General features: G+C 43.2%; 1 protein-coding gene and 1 long non-coding RNA gene across 2 annotated transcripts in view; one reads left to right on the top strand and one right to left on the bottom strand.

Annotated features, from left to right (window-relative positions):
• LOC310634413 overlaps nucleotides 1-18631 on the top strand; it is a 486982-nt gene that overhangs the window by 211800 nt on the left and 256551 nt on the right. The window lies entirely within an intron of this gene.
• The window catches only part of PPP1R1A (protein phosphatase 1 regulatory inhibitor subunit 1A), a 94585-nt gene that overhangs the window by 9107 nt on the left and 66847 nt on the right, over nucleotides 1-18631 (bottom strand). The window contains exons 3-5 of the mRNA XM_083352771.1: nucleotides 4756-4793; nucleotides 3562-3625; nucleotides 1412-1618 (exon numbers count right to left, since the gene is read on the bottom strand). Of these exons, the coding sequence (XP_083208897.1) occupies nucleotides 1412-1618; nucleotides 3562-3625; nucleotides 4756-4793 (309 nt within the window). The remainder of the gene's footprint in view (nucleotides 1-1411; nucleotides 1619-3561; nucleotides 3626-4755; nucleotides 4794-18631) is intronic.

The raw sequence follows: 18631 nt of genomic DNA, 5'->3' as shown, positions 1-18631 counted from the left end.
GGCCGCTGTTTCCCCGACTTATTAAGCAAAAATAGCAGGAAGGATACTGCTCTGCCACCTGCACAGTTCATCAAAGGAATCTGCAGCAACACTTTTAACATGCATCTTGATGAAACACGGGCTTATATTGGTGATGGAGAACTTGTGGCTCTCCCAGGCTGCTAAGCTACAATGTGCAGCAACAGCAGCCTGCCTGGCCATTAGGGAAAGCAGCCAAAAGTTCACGTTGGAACCCAAAAAAGTCTTATTGTAGAATTGTGTCAATATGTAGAGCTAAGGTCACATTTCTTGAATGACAGAGTTGGATTCCACAGGCAGGAAAGGCCTATTTCTCAGCTGTTCCTCTTCAATTTGTGAGTGTGTGTGTGGGGGGGGTGGGTAAAGGACATATAATAATTTAGGACACCCCTGGAAATTGAAGAAATCTGGATACTGTGACCTCCTAGAATGAGTTTGGGACAGAACAATTATTTTCTGGGCCTGCTAACTCACCATGTGTATAATGATTCTAGTGTGTCCTGCCTTGGATTGGCAATTTTTAAAAATGTGCATAAAATCTCTATTTAGACACACAGATATGCACCATATACAAGCACAGACACGTACATATGCATTTAAAAATCTAACAGAGCTTTCATTTCCTTTGAAATAGATACAGCTTTTGAAGAGCCTTTTCTCCTTAGAGTAGAAATGAGCAGGGCGATATTCAAAGAAGTGCAAATTCTGAAGAATGTGCTTGGCCTAATGTGTGTGTCAGCCTGGGCGGCACGGATTAGGGCATGAAATTAGCCCAGATCAAATCCTGCTCTGCATTCTTACTGTCCCGTTGGTGTTGCTGACTCCATTTTGTTTTGTGTTACTGCTCTCAAGCATGATCCTTTGTTTCTGAGAGGGGGGGGGAGGCAATCAAAGCTTGAACGTGGGACCCTGATCCTCCCTCACCAGAGTTGATGGCTTGGGAGGGTCTTATAAGGTTAGGATATTAATGAAAAGAGAATGTACTGGATAAACAAAACAAAACAAAAATACGTACTTTCCAAAAGCAGCATGCTTCAGAGACTGTTTTATTAAGTATTTTCCTTTTTCCATGGAAAATGAACTTCCTTCATGAAAGAAAGGTGAATTTAAGGGAATCTTTTTCTACATTTTGGTAGAAGTAGAGAATCTGTGGCTCTCAGATGTCACCACACAGGCCAGGCCTGTTGGGAACTGTGATTCAGTCACATCTGAGAGCTTCAGGTTCCTGATTAGGTTTGGAGTATCATTTTCTTTGAAGAAAGCACACATTGTGGTCAGGAGGGGGTCAAGTCTTGAAGCAATCTAGACAGGCTTCTTTCTTCATTGGCAGTGGGTACAAGTGAGATGCTCCAAGGAAGCCTGGCTTGCGCTACACTGGTAGGACCATACTCACGTTCTTCAAGGCCAGAGTGTGGTTCTTCCTGGGATTCCAACTGGACGTGGGCTTGGGCCAAAGGGCAACTCTCGGGACTGTGGGCAGGTTCTGTGCTGGCATGAGGGCAGCAACGTGGACTGTGTGACTCCTGTGCCTCAGCGCCGTCTTCTTCTTCTTCATCTCCCTGTTGCTTGCAAAAATGGTGTTCAACCATCAGCTGGAGCTCTGAAAAGTAGGGATGGGCAGAATTCATGAAAACTGTGATCTTGGGATGAACTGGTTCTTATGGAAATGTTTCCTTTTTAAAGTCTCTGCTGGAAACAGCAAATTGTTCTCATGCATTAAGGAATATATCTACTGGTTAGTTTTACACAGTTTAAGTGGCCTGCAGTTTTAACGGAATAACAGGAGTTGAAAGGGACCTTGGAAATCTTCTAGTCCAGCCCGCTGCTCGAGCAGAAAACCCTATACCATTTCAAATAAATGATTGCCCAATCTCTTCTTAGAAACCTCCAGTGTTGGAGCACCCACAACTTCTAGAGGCAAACAATTCCACTGACTAATTGTTCTCACTGTCAGGAAATTTCTCCTTAGTTCTAGGTCGTCTCTCTCCTTGTTTAGTTTCCATCCATTGCTTTTTGTTCTGCTTTTCAGACCCTTTGGAGAATTGATTGACACCCCCCCCCCCTTCTTTGTGGCAGTCACTTAGATATTGGAATATGTGAACTTCGGCTTCACAAATACTTTTAATGGCTAGAGAATTTGGGAAATTGGGCCACACTTATGGTAAACAGGTTTCCGAAGTCAGTTATTCACCAATGATGTGGAAACCACTGTAGGTGGAATGCATCACTAGGAGAGGATTATTTTATTGTAAGAAACTCTTTGCTCCTCTCCACACTACTATTACCTACGCTTTCGGACTAATAATACCCCTAATAGGTATTCACTTGTTGTTGGCCTTGAAGGCCAATGATAATTCTTGTATCTATTTCCCGGATTGTGAAATTTCCCCTTTTCTTGAATTCACATGTTTTAATTTAGGAACTTCTGACAGGTTTTTAATGCTGATGCCTTCAATTCCTCTGCAGTGGCTGCTGCAGTCCCATCCCAGCCTGACAGTTGCATCCTGCATTACGTGAGGCACTGCGACACTTCAGAGGCAAAGACCAATGAGAAGGTTGGTAATTGGAGAGAATGCAGAGGACCAATGCAAAGAGATAAAATGCTTTAATGCAAAATTAATGAAAAATGATCCTGGCAAGGATTAGGCAGGATGTATGAAAAGCTACAGGGAGGTGGGGTGGGTGGGTTGGGGGGGGAGAGAGGCAACGGGAGTGGAGGAGGGAGGAGGAGGAGAAGGAAAGAACTTACAAACCATGGAAAGGCTAAAGGAATCTTAGCACTGACTGACAAGTTCTGCAAGCTAATGGGGAGTATATTATATACAAGGTGGTGACCCTCATCCAGAAAGAAATCCTATGCTCTTTTAATGAGTATCACAGGATGCAATGTCTGCTGTAGCACACATAGCAAGAAAGAAGGTAGGTGTATTCTTCCAAAAACCCACAACCAGCCTGTGGGACCTTCCATTTTAGCAACAAGATATTATCTATTCTACAGAGAGCTGGCAAGCATTTGACTTACTACTCACCCCACCATCACTTCATGTTTGGAGAATAGGATAGGATAGGGCAGGGGTAGGCAACCTTGGCTCTTTTATGACTCGTGGACTTCAACTCCCAGAATTCCTGAGCCAGCCATGCTGAGGGGGAAAGGGAGAGGTTTCCAAGCTGAGCCGTGCTGGCTCAGGAATTCTGGGAGTTGAAGTCCATGAGTCATAAAAGAGCCGAGGTTGCCTACCCCTGGGATAGGGGATTGGGATGAGGTCAGATTGTGATCTGGACATAGAAGAAAGCTGGGCGTGTCTCATTTAGAGTGGGAAGAAAAAGTGTATCACCTTGTGAGACAAACTTTCCAAACTTAAAACCTCCCCCCCACCTCTTCCCTATCATCTCAAGAGGGGCAAAGAAGCTGCTGAATCTAGCAGTGAGCCCTTCTGAGGCTTAGAAAGCAGCCAACTACCTTGCTGGCTGCTTCCTAGGCATCGTAGTTGCCACGATGGATCCCATCCTTCAATACAGCCACATGGCTTCTAGGCCAGTTACCTTTCATGGTGGGAGTAGTGCGAGAGACTTTCTTCCTCTGCCTAGGGGACATTGACAATCCTGGCTGCAAAAGAGAAGAAAGGGGGAAAAAGTCCTAAGAGACATAAAATGCCGACATTCGGGGGCAATGTATAATCTTCTAGCCATGTGCTGCGCATAGCTCTCGCTACTTACAGAACGAAACAAGAACAAATCAGGAAAGCCCTTGAAGATCTGGAATTCCAGCTTCTTCTCTGTGATGGGCACATTATCATCTGGTCCATAGGAGGCTACCATTTTCTGGGCTCATGCTTTTGGTTTGACAGGCTAGAACCAACCCAAGCCTCTTTGCTGGCCTTCTCTTTTTTTCTTCTTCCAAATTTACAACCTGCAGAGGTCTATAAGGTTGACTCAGCCTTCCAAGGTTGACTCAGCCTTCCATCCTTCCGAGGTAGGTAAAATGAGGACCCAGATTGTTGGGGGCAATTAAGCTGACTTTGTAATAATGCCGCTTTGGGGGGGGGAAGCCCTAATAAGCAGGCATATACATAGAATGAAGGCTATTGCTAAGCACATTTGATTTGTGCTTTAAATTGTAAGCCGCCCTGAGTCTTCGGAGAAGGGCGGGATATAAATGGGATTAAAAATAAATAAATAATTCTCTCCATTCCCACGGAGCAATGGGGGAAAACATAGGGTGAAGAGCATAAGGTTTTTGTTTGGTTTGGCCTCCCGTCCCTTCAGAATCAGAAATGCAGCTCATCTCAGAAATACAATTGAGGCTACAAGATCAGGGCTGGAAGAATCTAGACAACCACAAGAGGGCAGCAAAGGGCTAGATTTCTTGTACTTCTTTGCTGCCAGCTAGTGTTTATCTGGAGACTTCAAGTAGCCCTAAAACTAACTCTTTTTCCATTATTAAAGCTTATTAATTAGAGCAACAACAGTAAAACTCATCCCAGTCTCATGCAGGCTCTACGTATGGCACTCTGGGAACTCGTTCATGCTTTGGTCTTCCTGGCATTCTGAAATTTCTTCTTTCACTTTCAGTTCTTCGTAAGCATTCTTTTTTTTATGGGAAGTGTATACATTCATACACGAACTCTGTTCCCCCATCACCATCCCAAAAGGCTTTCGTGTATCACAATATTATTCTGCTAGAAGCATAAATTTACTCCGTTGTTCAAGTCTGAGAACATTAGGGGCATTATATACCTTCAGAAGCGGGTTGGGGATCCGGTCTTCATCAATTTCTAGGGGGGGGAAAATAGGAACCAAGAAGGAAGAAACAGGAAGAACAATAAGTTAAAGCCAATAAGGTAAAGCCAACACACCAAATCCTAGAACTCTGGGTTATTTTTGCAATGGAAATACCTTTTCACTGTCTCCCTGAATTTATTTATATATAATCACCCAGCTGGCTTTCACAGCTAAGGCAGGACTAAGAACTCACCGTTTCTCGGTTTGTAGACCGATGTGCAGCGCACTTGTTGTAATAGTACAGACAGAGGCTGTTCCCATGTGTGACTCAAGGAGTGCCTGAGATGGCTAACTCCAACTACTGCGCTTCTCCCTTTGCGTTTCTCTCTGCATTACCTGGTACACTTCAATGTGTGCTGGACAACCCATCCCACTGATTATCATTAAGCAACGTTGCTAAGGTTCAGTCTTGTTGGAGAGTTCACTGATTAACCTAGGTAGCTGTATTGTGGGGTTTTTTTTGTAGCTTTCATATATTTCTATTATTATTAGGATTGGTTACCCAGTCAGCCAGATGTTTAGGCTGGATTTGGCATTTTTGTCACCTATTGAGTCTGTCTTATTGGTTCTTTCTGTGCAATTGTAACGATAAATAAGAAAATGAAGGTAAGTGAGAAATATCATGGGGGGAAAAACACCTCTGGAATGGCGTAAGGGTAAAGGGCAAGGCTACGCTATATCCTGAATCTGGCTACAGTAAGCAAGGATGGACAATCTGCAGTCTCAAGGCCACCACCAGCCAAAGACTGTTTCTATAGTCTGTTAAGGCCTCCTTCTGACCAGGACAGCTGAAAGCTGATGGCCGTTCTTCCTGCCACTTGGAGACAAGATGTCAGCTGTTCTGTAATCCCTAAAATAGGCACCCGCCACCTTTAAGAAAAACTCCAAGAATCCTCCCCTAACCCTAGCCTTGTCTATATATTTGATGTTGTTCCTCTTTGCAGCCCTCTGCCACTTTGAAATGCCAGCTGTGGCTGTTTCCCATCCCAACTTAGCCATAACAAAATAACCCTACAATTTTGATGTTTACCCCATCTCAGTCAACTGTGGCCCCAAAGCTAGATAGAGTAAGACTAGCAGGTTTTCCAAATGCTTCAAGTATTAAAACCGAAGAAAACTTCAGTTCTGGCCCACTGATGAGTGGCTTCTCCTATCCACCTGCTCAATTGCAGCCCGTGATCCTTTCCGCAGGGATCGCAAAGGTGGCTTGGCTCACAAAGGGCTGGACAGGACAGCAGGTGTAGAGTTGCACGTTCAGCCAGCCCTGGTTGGATGCTGCCTGGAAAAACACCTGAGGCTTTTTCCACAATCTTGCCGCTTAAGCACCGGCCCCTGCAATTTGCTGAATCCCTGCCGGGAGCCTGTGATTTTATTTGTCCAAGTGCCTGTTGTGCTCAATTATGCTGTACTTTGAGATTTTTAGGATGACTTATGCTGACTGTGGAATAGCTTTACTGGCAGCACCTCCACGTTTGAGTCATTTATTACATTGCGATAGAGTTTTATTATTGTTTTATTAGTTGTCAGCTCTGTTATGGGTTGGGTTGCCAACTGGTCCTACAGAAATTGAGCATGTGAAGCTTTCCACAGCGATAAACTCTTTTTATTGCCAACAGAACAAAACAGCAGTTTGAGGTACAGCAGTAAAGGTTCTTGGCTAAAATTGTTAGCTCTTTCCAGAAGGGGACCTCAGGAACAATTGTGTAAAATCCAGTTTCTGCAGGTAGCTGAACGCTGTTTTTTTTTTAACTAGCCAATCACCCTTTCCGTCCCCTCTTTTTTACAACCAAGCTGGTATGACTGGCCTGCCTGTTTCATCCAGCATGGCAGAGGAACTGGAAGTATAGCATGAATGTCACCTCAAAAGACAAAAGAGCACTGGGTGAAGTCGAGTGGGGTAAAAGGAGAGGCATAGTCAAAGGCTAAGAGGGGACGGAACAAATCAAGTTATTTATTATTTGTTTGATTTACAGCCTGCCTGTCTTCCAGGAGTGACGTGTAAATCTCTTCTCCCATTTTGCCTCTTAACAACAACCCTGTAAGGGAGGCTGGGTGGTGGAGCAAAACTGACTTTCCTAAAGTTGTCCCCTGGCAGAGGATGGACTTGAACCAGGATCTCTCAAGCCTGAGGTCAGCACTTGAGAATCACTACAACAGTCTGCTTCTCTACAGGCAGTCCTGGAGCACGGTGGCTCTTGTGGTTAGGATGCTGGGTTGGAGGTTAGCAAGCTAGCGTTGGAGGCCTGTATGCTGCCATGGGGTGGAGTGAGCTTCCGTCCTTCGCTACAGCTCCTGCTGGGGACATGAAAGGAGACCCCCAACTGGGTGTCCCCTGGGAAACGGGGATGCCATCGGCTAATTCTTTTGATCCGGAAGCGTCTCAGGGCTTCTGACATGAGTGTGATGCAATACAGGGAGTCCTAAAGTTATGACCTGCAACTGTCACAACTAGTGACAGTTGTTAAGTGGGGCACCATGTGATTGGACCGGATTTTATAACTTTTTGCAGTGGTCTTAAATATTCACCCTGGGGTGGTTTTTGCTAGAAACTCGAAGCACTGGCAAAATGGTCGTAAGTCATGCCCGTGTGACGTGGGGTGCTGCAGATAGCTGTAAACATGGGCTGGTTGCCAAGCGCCCAAAATGCAATCAGGTGACTGTGGGTGGGGGGATGTTGGATCTTCAAAGGTGGGTCATAAATAGCTTTTGGGAGGGGGGGTGTTGTTGGTCATAATGTTGAATGGTTGCTAATGACCCGATTCATGGCCGAAAGATTATTTGAAATTTCAAAACCTACCCGGAACTCTTCACAAAACGGGCATTTCCAAGGCCCTTCCTCCACGGGGACTGCTCTGGACTGGCACCATGCCTCAGCCTTAAAATCCTGTTGGCCTCAGGCAGCCAAGCCAACCATTGCTCAAATTGGCAGCTGAACTAAAGCTAAGTGGGTCTTGGAGGTGGATCAGGAGATAACTGGCAGGATGTCTGGCCAATCTCCACCTCCCAACTGTGATGTCCTTGGAGCTCCGCGGTCTCCTTCTACCAAGCTCTTTGCAGGCAGACCAGCTTTTTTCTTCTTTTTTTTCCTCACTGCAAGGCCAAATGTGGGGGTGAGGCAAGGACAGGGGTTTTCGCACTTGGAGGGTAACCTTTTCACTCCTCTCTTTTAGGAAGCTGGAGGAAATGCTGATTAGCTCAGGAACCTTTCTCCAACTTTGCCAGAATAGAAGGGAGGAAATCTGTCCTGGAAGTTTCAAGAAGGGAGCTGGTGGATCGGCAGAAGTGCTCCAAATTTTGAAAAAGAAACAGAGGTTAATGTTTACCAGAGCTCACCAAAGTTTAAATGTCCAGGTTTAAATCCCAGGGTTCAATAATCCTTGTAAACAAGGCAATAGGTATTTTTGAACCCTTCTCATGTCCATGCAACTGAATGAACCTGATCTGGGCAGTCAAAATCTGGATGGCCACCATACAACAGCAGGGGGTTATTGCCTGTATCTCTCTGTGATTATCTGGTGGTCTTTGCAATCCAAATCTGGAAACCCCAACCTGGACCAAGCTCTCAAGTCAATGGAGAAAAAATTAACCCTCTTGTACTAGAGTTAGTTTGATAGTAGTAGGAGTTTGCGTAATTCCCTCTCCCACGTTTTATAATCAGGTTTCGATTTGAGTGGGCAACCCCTGACCCTTTGGATCATCGCTTCAGAGATATTCCCTTATTTAAACAGAGAAACAGATTAACCACGATTGGTTTTTTTAAAAAAGCAGTGAGAGCATGAGCGAGTTCTGATCTCCTGCCAATTTCCCTATTGATTTCACCTGTGGGAAGCTGGCAGGGAGCTTTGGAAATTATGATCATGTGATTGCTGCTAAAAAAAAGGCAGTGTCACAGGGTGGCATTGCAGTGGCCACAAATTTGCCAATGGAACTGGTCTGAAGATCCTTGAAATTTCAATCTTGTGGGATTAATGGTTTTTGGGCACGTTTGTTAAGTTAGCGTGTTTGAGCTACCTGGATTCAAAAATTGTCACCTTCACTCACTTGAAGGTTACTAAGAGACAAGAGAATTCCAGTAGTACATAAAGAGTATACAGCAGTCCTCTTTTTTTGTTGCATTATTCATTTGTTTCTAAAAAAATGCTCTTGTTTCTTCTTCTTTTTTCCCCCAAACCACTGCAGGAAGAAGCAGAGTTACTTGATAAACTAGGCAGCTACTATTTTATTTACCCAGAATACTTGAAAACAGACATTATTTAATTGCAGCTGCCACAGAATAGTATCTCTCCAGGGAAAGATTATTATAATTTATAATTGTGTTCCAGTTAAATAATGTAAAACAGCCTGAAATCAGAGGAACTTCAGAGGCATCTGCAGTGGTGTGTGTGTGTGTGTGTGAGAGAGAGGGGTGTGTGTGTATGTGAAAAAGTTTCTGACTGTATGATCAAAATCCCATCCGTTTTTTATGTGAATGTCTTTGATCTTATCTGCTTTGTGTATGGGCTCAGAAAACGGGTAGTACTTTTAAGTTTGCAATCATGGTTGCTAAATTGATTTTGATCCCCTCCCCCCCCCCCCGCAAATACCCCGAAGGACATTAAAGGAATTCTAGGTACATAAAATAATAGTTGCTGAAAAGATCTCTATAAATGTCCATATATTTATTTGCTACATCAACAGCAAAAAAGAAACGACTATATTTCATATTCCAACAAGCTCTCTTAAACCTCAGTGTTAAGATAAATACCATACTTGTACAGTGAGAAGTAAGACACAGCTTCTGAAAGCTATTTCACTTGTCCTTGGTGATTTTAACTTGTACAGACAGCTTGAGGGATTATGAATCACCATGATGTCATCATGTTAACATCATGAGCTGATGTGCAGACCCCTGATATGACTTTTCCCTGGAAGAGGATGACCCAGCTTGTTGTTGTTGTTGTTGTTGTTGTTGTTGTTGTTGTTATTATTATTATTATTATTATTATTATTATTATTATTATTATTATTTTAAAATGGAGCCAAAGAAGCAGACCAAGGTCCAAAGAATATCTGAAATGCCTTAAAACAAAAATGGGCTTTTGTTTAAAAGGGTGGTGGTGTGTGAGAAGTGTTTCTCCTAAAAAAAGTCTTCCTTCTGCTCCAAAAAGCTAAGCAGCAAGTACTGAAACATAACCTGACATATTCACTCTCTAAAAGGTACATAATTTGGAGCATCTCTGTCACCCAGGAAACATGCCAGGATGTTACCATGGGAACTAGGATTTTGCTGGACTGCCAGACTCTCTCCCTTCTTGACTCTTCCAAAAACAGCCAGTAGTGCCTAGCTCCAAATGCCACTCTTAAGTAAACCAGTCTGGTGGACAATATGCTAAATTAATAGAAAGGTTGGAACTTGGGGCAAAAAGAACCATTGACAAGACTACCTTCAAATGGAATCTTTCAGAGTTGTGGTCACCCATTTAACAATAAGCTGTACACATTTAACAACCCAGCCCTGTTAAGATTTCAGAATCAGGTCAAAGGTCAGCAGCAGCAGCAGCAGCAGCTTCAGTGTATTGTGATATTGTGTGTCCCCTTGACCACATTCTTCTGTGACCTTCAACCAAACATGGCAGAACATCAGTTTTGCCTGTTGGCAACTTACATGGATGCATCATCCATGGAGTGTTTTTGGAACAAGGTGGAAGTAACCTTCCATTTCTTTCTTCCAAGGGATTTGTTTTGACTTCCCAATCTAGTCTACTGCTTTGGACTCTCCTGGTGTTCTCCTTAGATTTTTTTTTTAAAAAAAAACCAGTCAAGGTTGGCTAGGTGCGGCCACCTGCTATGACTAAAACATCTTTTAAAAGTCTTCTAAAGCATGCCAAGGGTAACAGAAGAAACACTCGAAGGGGCAGTGTGGGCCGAATTGAAAAAAGTCAAAGGGAAATGCAGTTCACACACCTGTTTTTTAAAAATGTCTGTGGAGATTCTCAGTCATCCAGCTTGTCTCAAAAGTGCTTTTTCAAAAGGCAACTGGGCTGTTGTTGTTTTTTTTTCCCCTGAGGAAGAAGAAAATGACATTTGCTTTTCATCCGAGAAGCTTCATCCGTTCTGGCAGGATGGTTGGGGCGATAGAAGGGTTAGTTCTGACAGGATGGGGGCAGAAATTGGAAGGATCATATTTCTTTGCAGTCATCAGGTCATTAGCCAGAACGGATGAAGCATCTTGGATGAGAAGAGAAACATCTTCTTCTTCCTCGGGGGGTGGGTGGGTGGGTGGGGTGGGGAAGAGTCCAGTTGCCTTTTGAAAATGCTCCTTTGAGACTTTCTTTTAAAAAGTAAATAGCAGGCAAAGATCAGAGTGTGCTAGTCCTTTCCCAAAGATTTATAGACAACTCGTCCCAGCTTCTGCCAACCTAGCAGTTTGAAAACACGTAAAAAATGCAAGTAGAAAAATAGGGACCACTCCGGTGGGAAGGTAACAGCGTTCCGTGGGCCTTTGGCATCTAGTCATGCCGGCCACATGACCACGGAGACGTCCTCGGAAAAGCGCTGGCTCTTCGGCTTTGAAACGGAGATGAATACCGGCCCCTAGAGTCGGAAACGACTAGCACGCATGTGCAGGGGAACCTTTACCTTTACCTTTTTATCCAGAGGGAAGACTTTTCCTGTGTCCTGCCTGCTCATTTATAGATTTAGTATTAGGACAAGAAAGTGTGTGTGTGGGGGGGCAATCTTTTAAGGACTGAGAGATTCCAACAGGTTTAACCCTGCCTCTTTGGACAATCCACATCTTTTTTCATTGCCTCTTCTTCTTTCAAAAACCAGATCCTCAAATCGTGTTTAGTTGAACAGTAACAATGATGACAAGTGTGTAAAAAGGTATATGTGCTTGGGTTGGGGGGGGTGGACCCTCCTGTACGTTTTAATATTTCAACGTTATAAAAAAAATCATTGTTGTTTTTAAGTTGTAAATCTGCTCTGAGAAGGACAAGGGGGAGAGAAGAGATTTGCTGACATCACAAGAAGCAGTCATTTAAAAAATTTTTAACGTATTTTTACCCTCCCTTTACTAATAACTCAAGGTGGCAAACGTAACTCCTCCTCCTTCCTCCTCCTATTTCCCCCACAACAACAAGCCTCTGAGGTAAGCTGGGCTGAGAGAGACTGACTGGCTCAAAAGCACCCAGCTAGTTTTTCATGTCTCAGGTAGGATGAACTTCTGCAGATATGTCACCCCCTCCCTCTTTTTCTTTTAATACAACTACTCTGCCACTCCCTGGGCAAAGGAGGAGAAAATTATATGTACAGTATGTGTGTGACTACATACACACACACACACACACACACACACACACACAGGCATGATAATGACAATGGGAGCTCTCCAACCATCTTGAAAATAGTTCCGCCTTGCCCTGACATTTATTTTTCCAAGTAATAATCAGGAATCTGACTTCAGCTTTAGGTTATTGCTTGCTGGAAAAGAGACCTATTGCTCTTCCGCCTCCCCTGTCTGAGATCCACCTTTACATCGTGGCACTGCAATGGGGGCGAAGGCAGGTGGCACTGCAATGGGGGCGAAGGCAGGAGGGACCTGGAGCAGTGGAAGAGAAGGTCTGGAATAGCTCTCAAATAATCTCTGCTCCATTTAAAGATCAATCACAGGTCCCTGCTGGCAGAAGGAGGCGTGTGTGTGTGTGTGTGTGTGTGTGTGTGTGTGTGTAGGTTAAAAAAAGGAAAGTGGGGGGAGAAAAAGCCCACTCGCTGAAACTCTAATTGGAGTATGATAACGCTGCTTATGTTGTTTCCAGGTGGGGAGGCACAATATTTTTTTTCCTCCCCTCTGGCAGCCTGTGGTGTGCAGCGTAAAGACTTTGCCTTCAGATGCCTTACAGACAGATTGCCCAGCAGGTATAATCTAAATGGTAGTTGCGTTTTGGATACAGCCTCAGTCAACCCTCGGGATTTTGTTCTCAAAAGGGCGATTCTTCCAGGATGAATATAAACATGAAAAATACTGTTTATAACAGTTTGAGAGGCAAGCCTCCATTTAAATGATTACAATAAGGACAATATCACTTTCAAAATGCGCGTACGAGACTTTCTTTTGGCTCCCTTCAATGCTGCTGCCTAATGCCACGCTCTGGAGATGAATGGCTCAGAATCAGCCCTTGTACTTCCTCTTTTGAGTTTTGGGGTAGCTGGTTATGGGAGTTGATGACTCACAACCAGGAGGAATCAAAATAAATGTTATTCTGACCAGACCCAGGGCCTCACGAAGCTTACAGGTGGGCCTCGACTTAGCAACAGTTCATCTGGTGATCGTTCAAAGTTACAAGGGCACTGGAAAAAGTAACTTACGACCGTTTGTTCACCCTTATGACTGTTGCATGTCACCATGGTCACGTGATCAAGATTCAGACGCTTGGCAACTGACTCACATTTATGACGGTTGCAGTGTCCCGTGGTCATGTGATCCCCTTTTGCGACCTTCTGATAAGCAAAGTCAGTGGGGGAAGCCAGATTCACTTAACAACCATGTTATTAACTTAACATACAACAACAACAACAACAACAACAATAAAGTTGGAAGGTACATTGGAGGTCATCTAGCCCAACCCCCTGCTCAGGCAGGAAACCCTATATACCATTTCAGACAAATGGCTATCCAATCTCTTCTTAAAAACTTCCAGTGTTGGAGCATTCACAGCTTCTGGAGGCAGGCTGTTCCACTGGTCAATTGTTCTAACTGTCAGGAAGTTTCTCCTTAGTGCTAGGTTGCTTCTCTCCTTGACTAGTTTCCATCCGTTGCTCCTTGTCCTGCAGTGATTCACTGAACAACGGTGGCAAGAAGGGTCGTAAAATGGGGCAAAACTCATTTAACAAACGTTTCGTTTATTGACAGAAGTTTTGGGCTCCACTGTGATTGTAAGTCGAGGACTGCCTGACTAGGACTAGGCATGAGAAAAACATGGAATACTTGTCTAGTCCACTAACAATGACCTCTTCTCAGCTAATCCAAGCTGGAACAGATGTTACAAAAAAGGACAGTGACCAAAGAGCTTGAAAATCTTGGAAGGATGCTCAAGGCTCTAGAGCGGGGGTGGGCAACCTTGGCTCTTTTATGACTCGTGGACTTCAACTCCCAGAATTCCTGAGCCAGCCATGCTGAGGAGAAAGGGGGAGGTTTCCATGCTGAGCCATGCTGGCTCAGGAATTCTGGGAGTTGAAGTCCACCAGTCATAAAAGAGCTAAGGTTGCTTACACCTGCTCTAGAGGTTTATGTGGTGTTCTTGCCCAACCTTCCACTACATAATAGGGCACCAGAAAAGGAAGTAGAATATCTCAGGTCAGTGCCTGGCTAAGTAGTACAGGTAGTCCTTGACCTACAACAGCCCATTTAGTGACTGTTCAAAGTTACAATGGCACTGAAAAAGTGACTTATGGCCATTTTTCACACTTACGACCTTTGTCGCAGACCCCACAATCATATAATCAAAATTCAGAAGCTTGACAACTGACCCATATTTAACACAATTGCTGTGTCCTGGGGTCATGGGATCACCTTTTCCAACTTTTTGACAAACAAAAATCAATGGGGAAACCAGATTCACTTAACGATCGTGTTACTAACTTATCAACTGCAGTGATTTACTTAACAACTGTGGCAAGAAAGGTCATAGAATGGGGCAAAACTCACTTAACAAATGTCTCACTTAATGACAGAAATTTTGGGCTCAACTGTGGTCATAAGCTGAGGATTCTCTGTACCAAGGTGTTGATGAGAGGGATCTGGTTTCTGGGACCATGGCTGAACCTATCTAGGTGATGGGCTGCTGACATAAAATGAGGTTGTACGTCCAAGAACAGATAAAAACATGTTGGCAAAAATTATGGCAAGCTTAATTAGGAGGGCTCTAATCTGAATCCCGGTAGACACTTGTGAATGAAAACTCTGAGCTAAGGACCTCAGATAAAAGATTTGTGCACTGTAAAAAGTGGGGGACGTTGCCGAGATGGGACATCTTAGATCGCTGGATGAAAAATCATAAATGGCTCATGAGGTTCATGGCCTTGTTAATTAATATTAAAACTATGGGAAATAAGTATGAGTTTCAGCCTTTTGTACAGGAAGACAAATATGATTCAGTGGTTATAATAAGGACCTGGTGGGATGACTTCATATTCCCTTAACCGGAATATGACAATTAAAGATATGGTTTCTTCCAAAGGAGCAGTGGCAATAGAAAATTAGAAGGATCCCGTGTCACCCCATGTCAAAAATATCTCTTCCTGCTCAGAAATTCAGACGAATGAAACTTGCAATGTTGTAAATAGTTTCTGTACTAAAATCATTGGAAAAGCAAACAAAAGCACTCCTGTTACTAGAGTGAACTCTCACCCAACCAGCCAAGTACCGGTAAATGAAACTATGCCTTCCAAACACAAAATCCAGATCTTTCAAAGAGACGTAAAGGTGTAGTGGAGGAAAATTTCACCCCACCATCTTTTGAGAAACAGCCTCTGCCAAGCACGATCTCTTCCAGGGAAGTCATGATTTGCCTTGCTAACCAACTTTCTGTAGCTGGATGGAGAAAGGCAGAAGGGAATCAGCTGTTCTAGATTTGATACTACTCGGAAGGAAAGACTTAATTAAATTAGTAGATGTTAAGAAGGACGCGCTGGAGTTCTTCCTTTTAAGGAAAAGTAAAACCGAATGCAGTCAAGTGCATATTTTTGATACCAAACAAGTAGATTTTAATCAACTTAGAGCAATAATCAGTAAGACCGCTATTGAAGGAGAAGCTGATGAGAAAAAGGAAGTCAATAGGGATGAGATCTCCTAAAGAAGGAAACAGCCAAAGAGAGGGGGGGAAAGAGGCTAATATGACTACATTAAAAACTTACTGAAGATCTGAACAGAAAAATAAATAAATAAAAGAAATGGAAAAATGCTCACGGGACAGGACAACCACGGCGTAGAATTGAAACACTTAGAATTAGTAAACACCTCCACATCAGCAATCAATACCCAGATGAGCAGAGATTAACATCAAGATTAATACTTAGACCAGCAATCAAGAAGTAACAAATCAAGGAATTACCAACAACAGGCAAACAAGCTAAACGTAAAGAACATCAAGGAACTACCAAGACCACACCCACCAACACTGACAAGGCAAGCCTCTAATATATAAAAATAAGACTAAACCACTCTCTATTAGCACCGATGATGTTACCTAGTTTGGTAATAAAATGTCTGCAAGAAAACCACCAAGCTCAGAGAACACCAAGGACCCCACAGTTTAGAACTGGTCAATTTGCTTTGAGATTGACAGGCACATGGTGAGGGACTCGGGGCGGTGTACAGGGCAATTAAAACACAACATACAATATACACTATACAAAGTTAAAATAAATTAAATTAAATTAGCCCTATTTTTTTTAAGACAGATTTTGGAGAGTGCTTTCATGTTGCTTTTGGTCAAACACATTCTAAAAGTTTAAAATTAAAAAAATTAAAATCCCAATCCCTCGGTCCAGGCTGGCAAGCTCAAATAACCAAGTTTTCAGGTCGCGGCGAAAGGAGCGAAGGTCGGGAGCCATCCGGAGCTCAACATTTAGATCACCTTTAACCATTAAACTGAGTTTAGATGTACAAGATGCAAACTCCCCCCCCCAATCTCTAGATATACTGTAGCTCCCAAGATGAGAAACTTAAGGTGACTTAGAAACAGATTTTTAGCATCTGACAGGTTGACAGAAGTGTGACTTCAGGTATCTTAGCACAAACCCTGATGTTAAAGTTAGAACTTTCCTGTCACCTAACAATTTCAGATTCCTTGGACATCATAGGTTCTTCAACCCAAAGCCATCCTCTTTCAGCCTTTTCACCCACTATCATTTCTCCTCAATGTGGGTTCCCATTCCCAGTGCTGGGAATGATGGTAATTGTAAGCCTACAGGTCTGGAAGGTGCTTGTTTGGGAAAGTATGATCTGTGGTGCCGAAAACCACTAACAGAAACAACCAAGATTCCTCTTCCCCTTATAAACTCCAGAATTGTATTACCTGGTGTGACTGCTACCTTACCCCATAGCTAGGGTAGGCCGCAGATCTGGGGAGACCAGAACATTCAGAAATGATTAGAACCGCTAGACTGCTATGTGCTCAGCTAGTTTTTCTAGGTAAGGAAATGACAGAGAGATCACTTCAGTGAAAAGTCTAAATGCCAAACCTAAATGCAACCTGGAATCAAATCACTGGGGGAAAGGTAGGTGTGAGCAGATGGTGGATGAGTTATTCTGCAGTCTGAGCATCAAGCAATTTACTTATCATGCTGGCACTGTTCCAAAATTCCATTTGAAAGCCAGAACTGTCTGAGGATAAAAATATATCTACAGTCAGGTTTCCTCTTAGGAGAGATTTTTTTAAAAAATCCATCAGTCTTATTTTTATTCCCATCCCCTGATGCAATCCAGAATTACAGGAGTCTTCCTTTGACGAGGGGTGTTACATTTTGTGGAATCACAGGCACAAATGGGCCATGAAGTAGATAATGGAGAGACTTATAATTGAAGGCTGAAATAAAGTCTCTTGCTGTCCAACAGAATGCACATTCTCTTTTTGCCACCCCCCCAAACTTATTTCTACCTCAATTAGCTAAATTAAATTTTAAAACTGACACCGCCCAGCATCAAAAAATCAGAAAAACTATGTTATCCACCAGTTCTCCCAACACACTTGTCACCCTTCTCATGAAAAAACAGACTTTGCCCATCAAAAAAAATAGTCCCCTTATATTAGGCTTAATTCAACCTTCCCTCCACAAGTGCAGTGTGTCATACACATGGACCCTGTCCCTATTTTTTCTCACAACCACGACCACCTCGTAAGAAAGGTTGGACAAGATGCTTATCCAGGTTAGGTTAAAAAAACCAAAAACCTACCAGCTGTATTCACAGAACTTGTTAAGTTTGGTTAACTTCAAGGCTGACTCAGCCTTCCATCCTTCCGAGGTAGGTAAAATGAGGACCCAGATTGTTGGGGGCAATAAGCTGACTTTGTAAAAATGCCACTGGGGGGGGGGGCGAAAGCCCTAATAAGCAGGCATATATGTAGAATGAAGGCTATTGCTAAGCACATTGATTTGTGCTTTAGATTGTAAGCCGCCCTGAGTCTTTGGAGAAGGGCGGGATATACAGTAAATGGGATTAAAAAAAAACTGCAAGCCAAAACCCTGCAAAACTGCAAGCCAAAACCCACTTATTTATTGCAAAGTGCCAACACGGCAATTTAATCTGAACACTGAGGTTTTAGTTTAGAAAAAACAACTCATACATTAACATCTTTTGTCTTAAAAGAAAAACACAATAACAAAGCTTTCAATGATACAAACAACTTTTTACTGAAAGGTAAAAGTTTGCATTTGGCATGCTTTTGAACAATTAATGTGATTTTTGCTGTTGTATGCATGCTGATAATTTGTCTAATCTTGGCTTATACTTTGTAAGTTTGAGAGCAACACATGCAGTACTCAGTCATCTGTTAGTCTGTTTCTGGTGTCAGATTTGATATAATTCAAAGCTGAAAACTGCACGCTCGCTCTGAAGGCTTGTTTTGGCTAGGAAGGGGCTTGAGAAATGGCTTTTTCCTATGAAAACTTAGCCAAAGCACGAGGCACGCGTGCCCACAGAGAGGGTTCCGAGTTCCCCCCTCTGGCACACGTGCCATAGGTTCATCACCACTGGTCTATAGTTCAATCAATTGGGTTCATTACAATGGCTAATTCAATAGTCAGGCAATTATGTATATAAGGCTGTGAAAACTTTCACCCTTGAGGGCCT

Source organism: Vipera ursinii (genome assembly GCF_947247035.1).
Source record: "Vipera ursinii genome assembly, chromosome: 2".
Lineage (NCBI taxonomy): Eukaryota > Metazoa > Chordata > Lepidosauria > Squamata > Viperidae > Vipera > Vipera ursinii.
The sequence above is the reverse complement of the archived record's forward strand: the minus strand, read 5'-3'. Positions and strand labels throughout refer to the sequence as shown.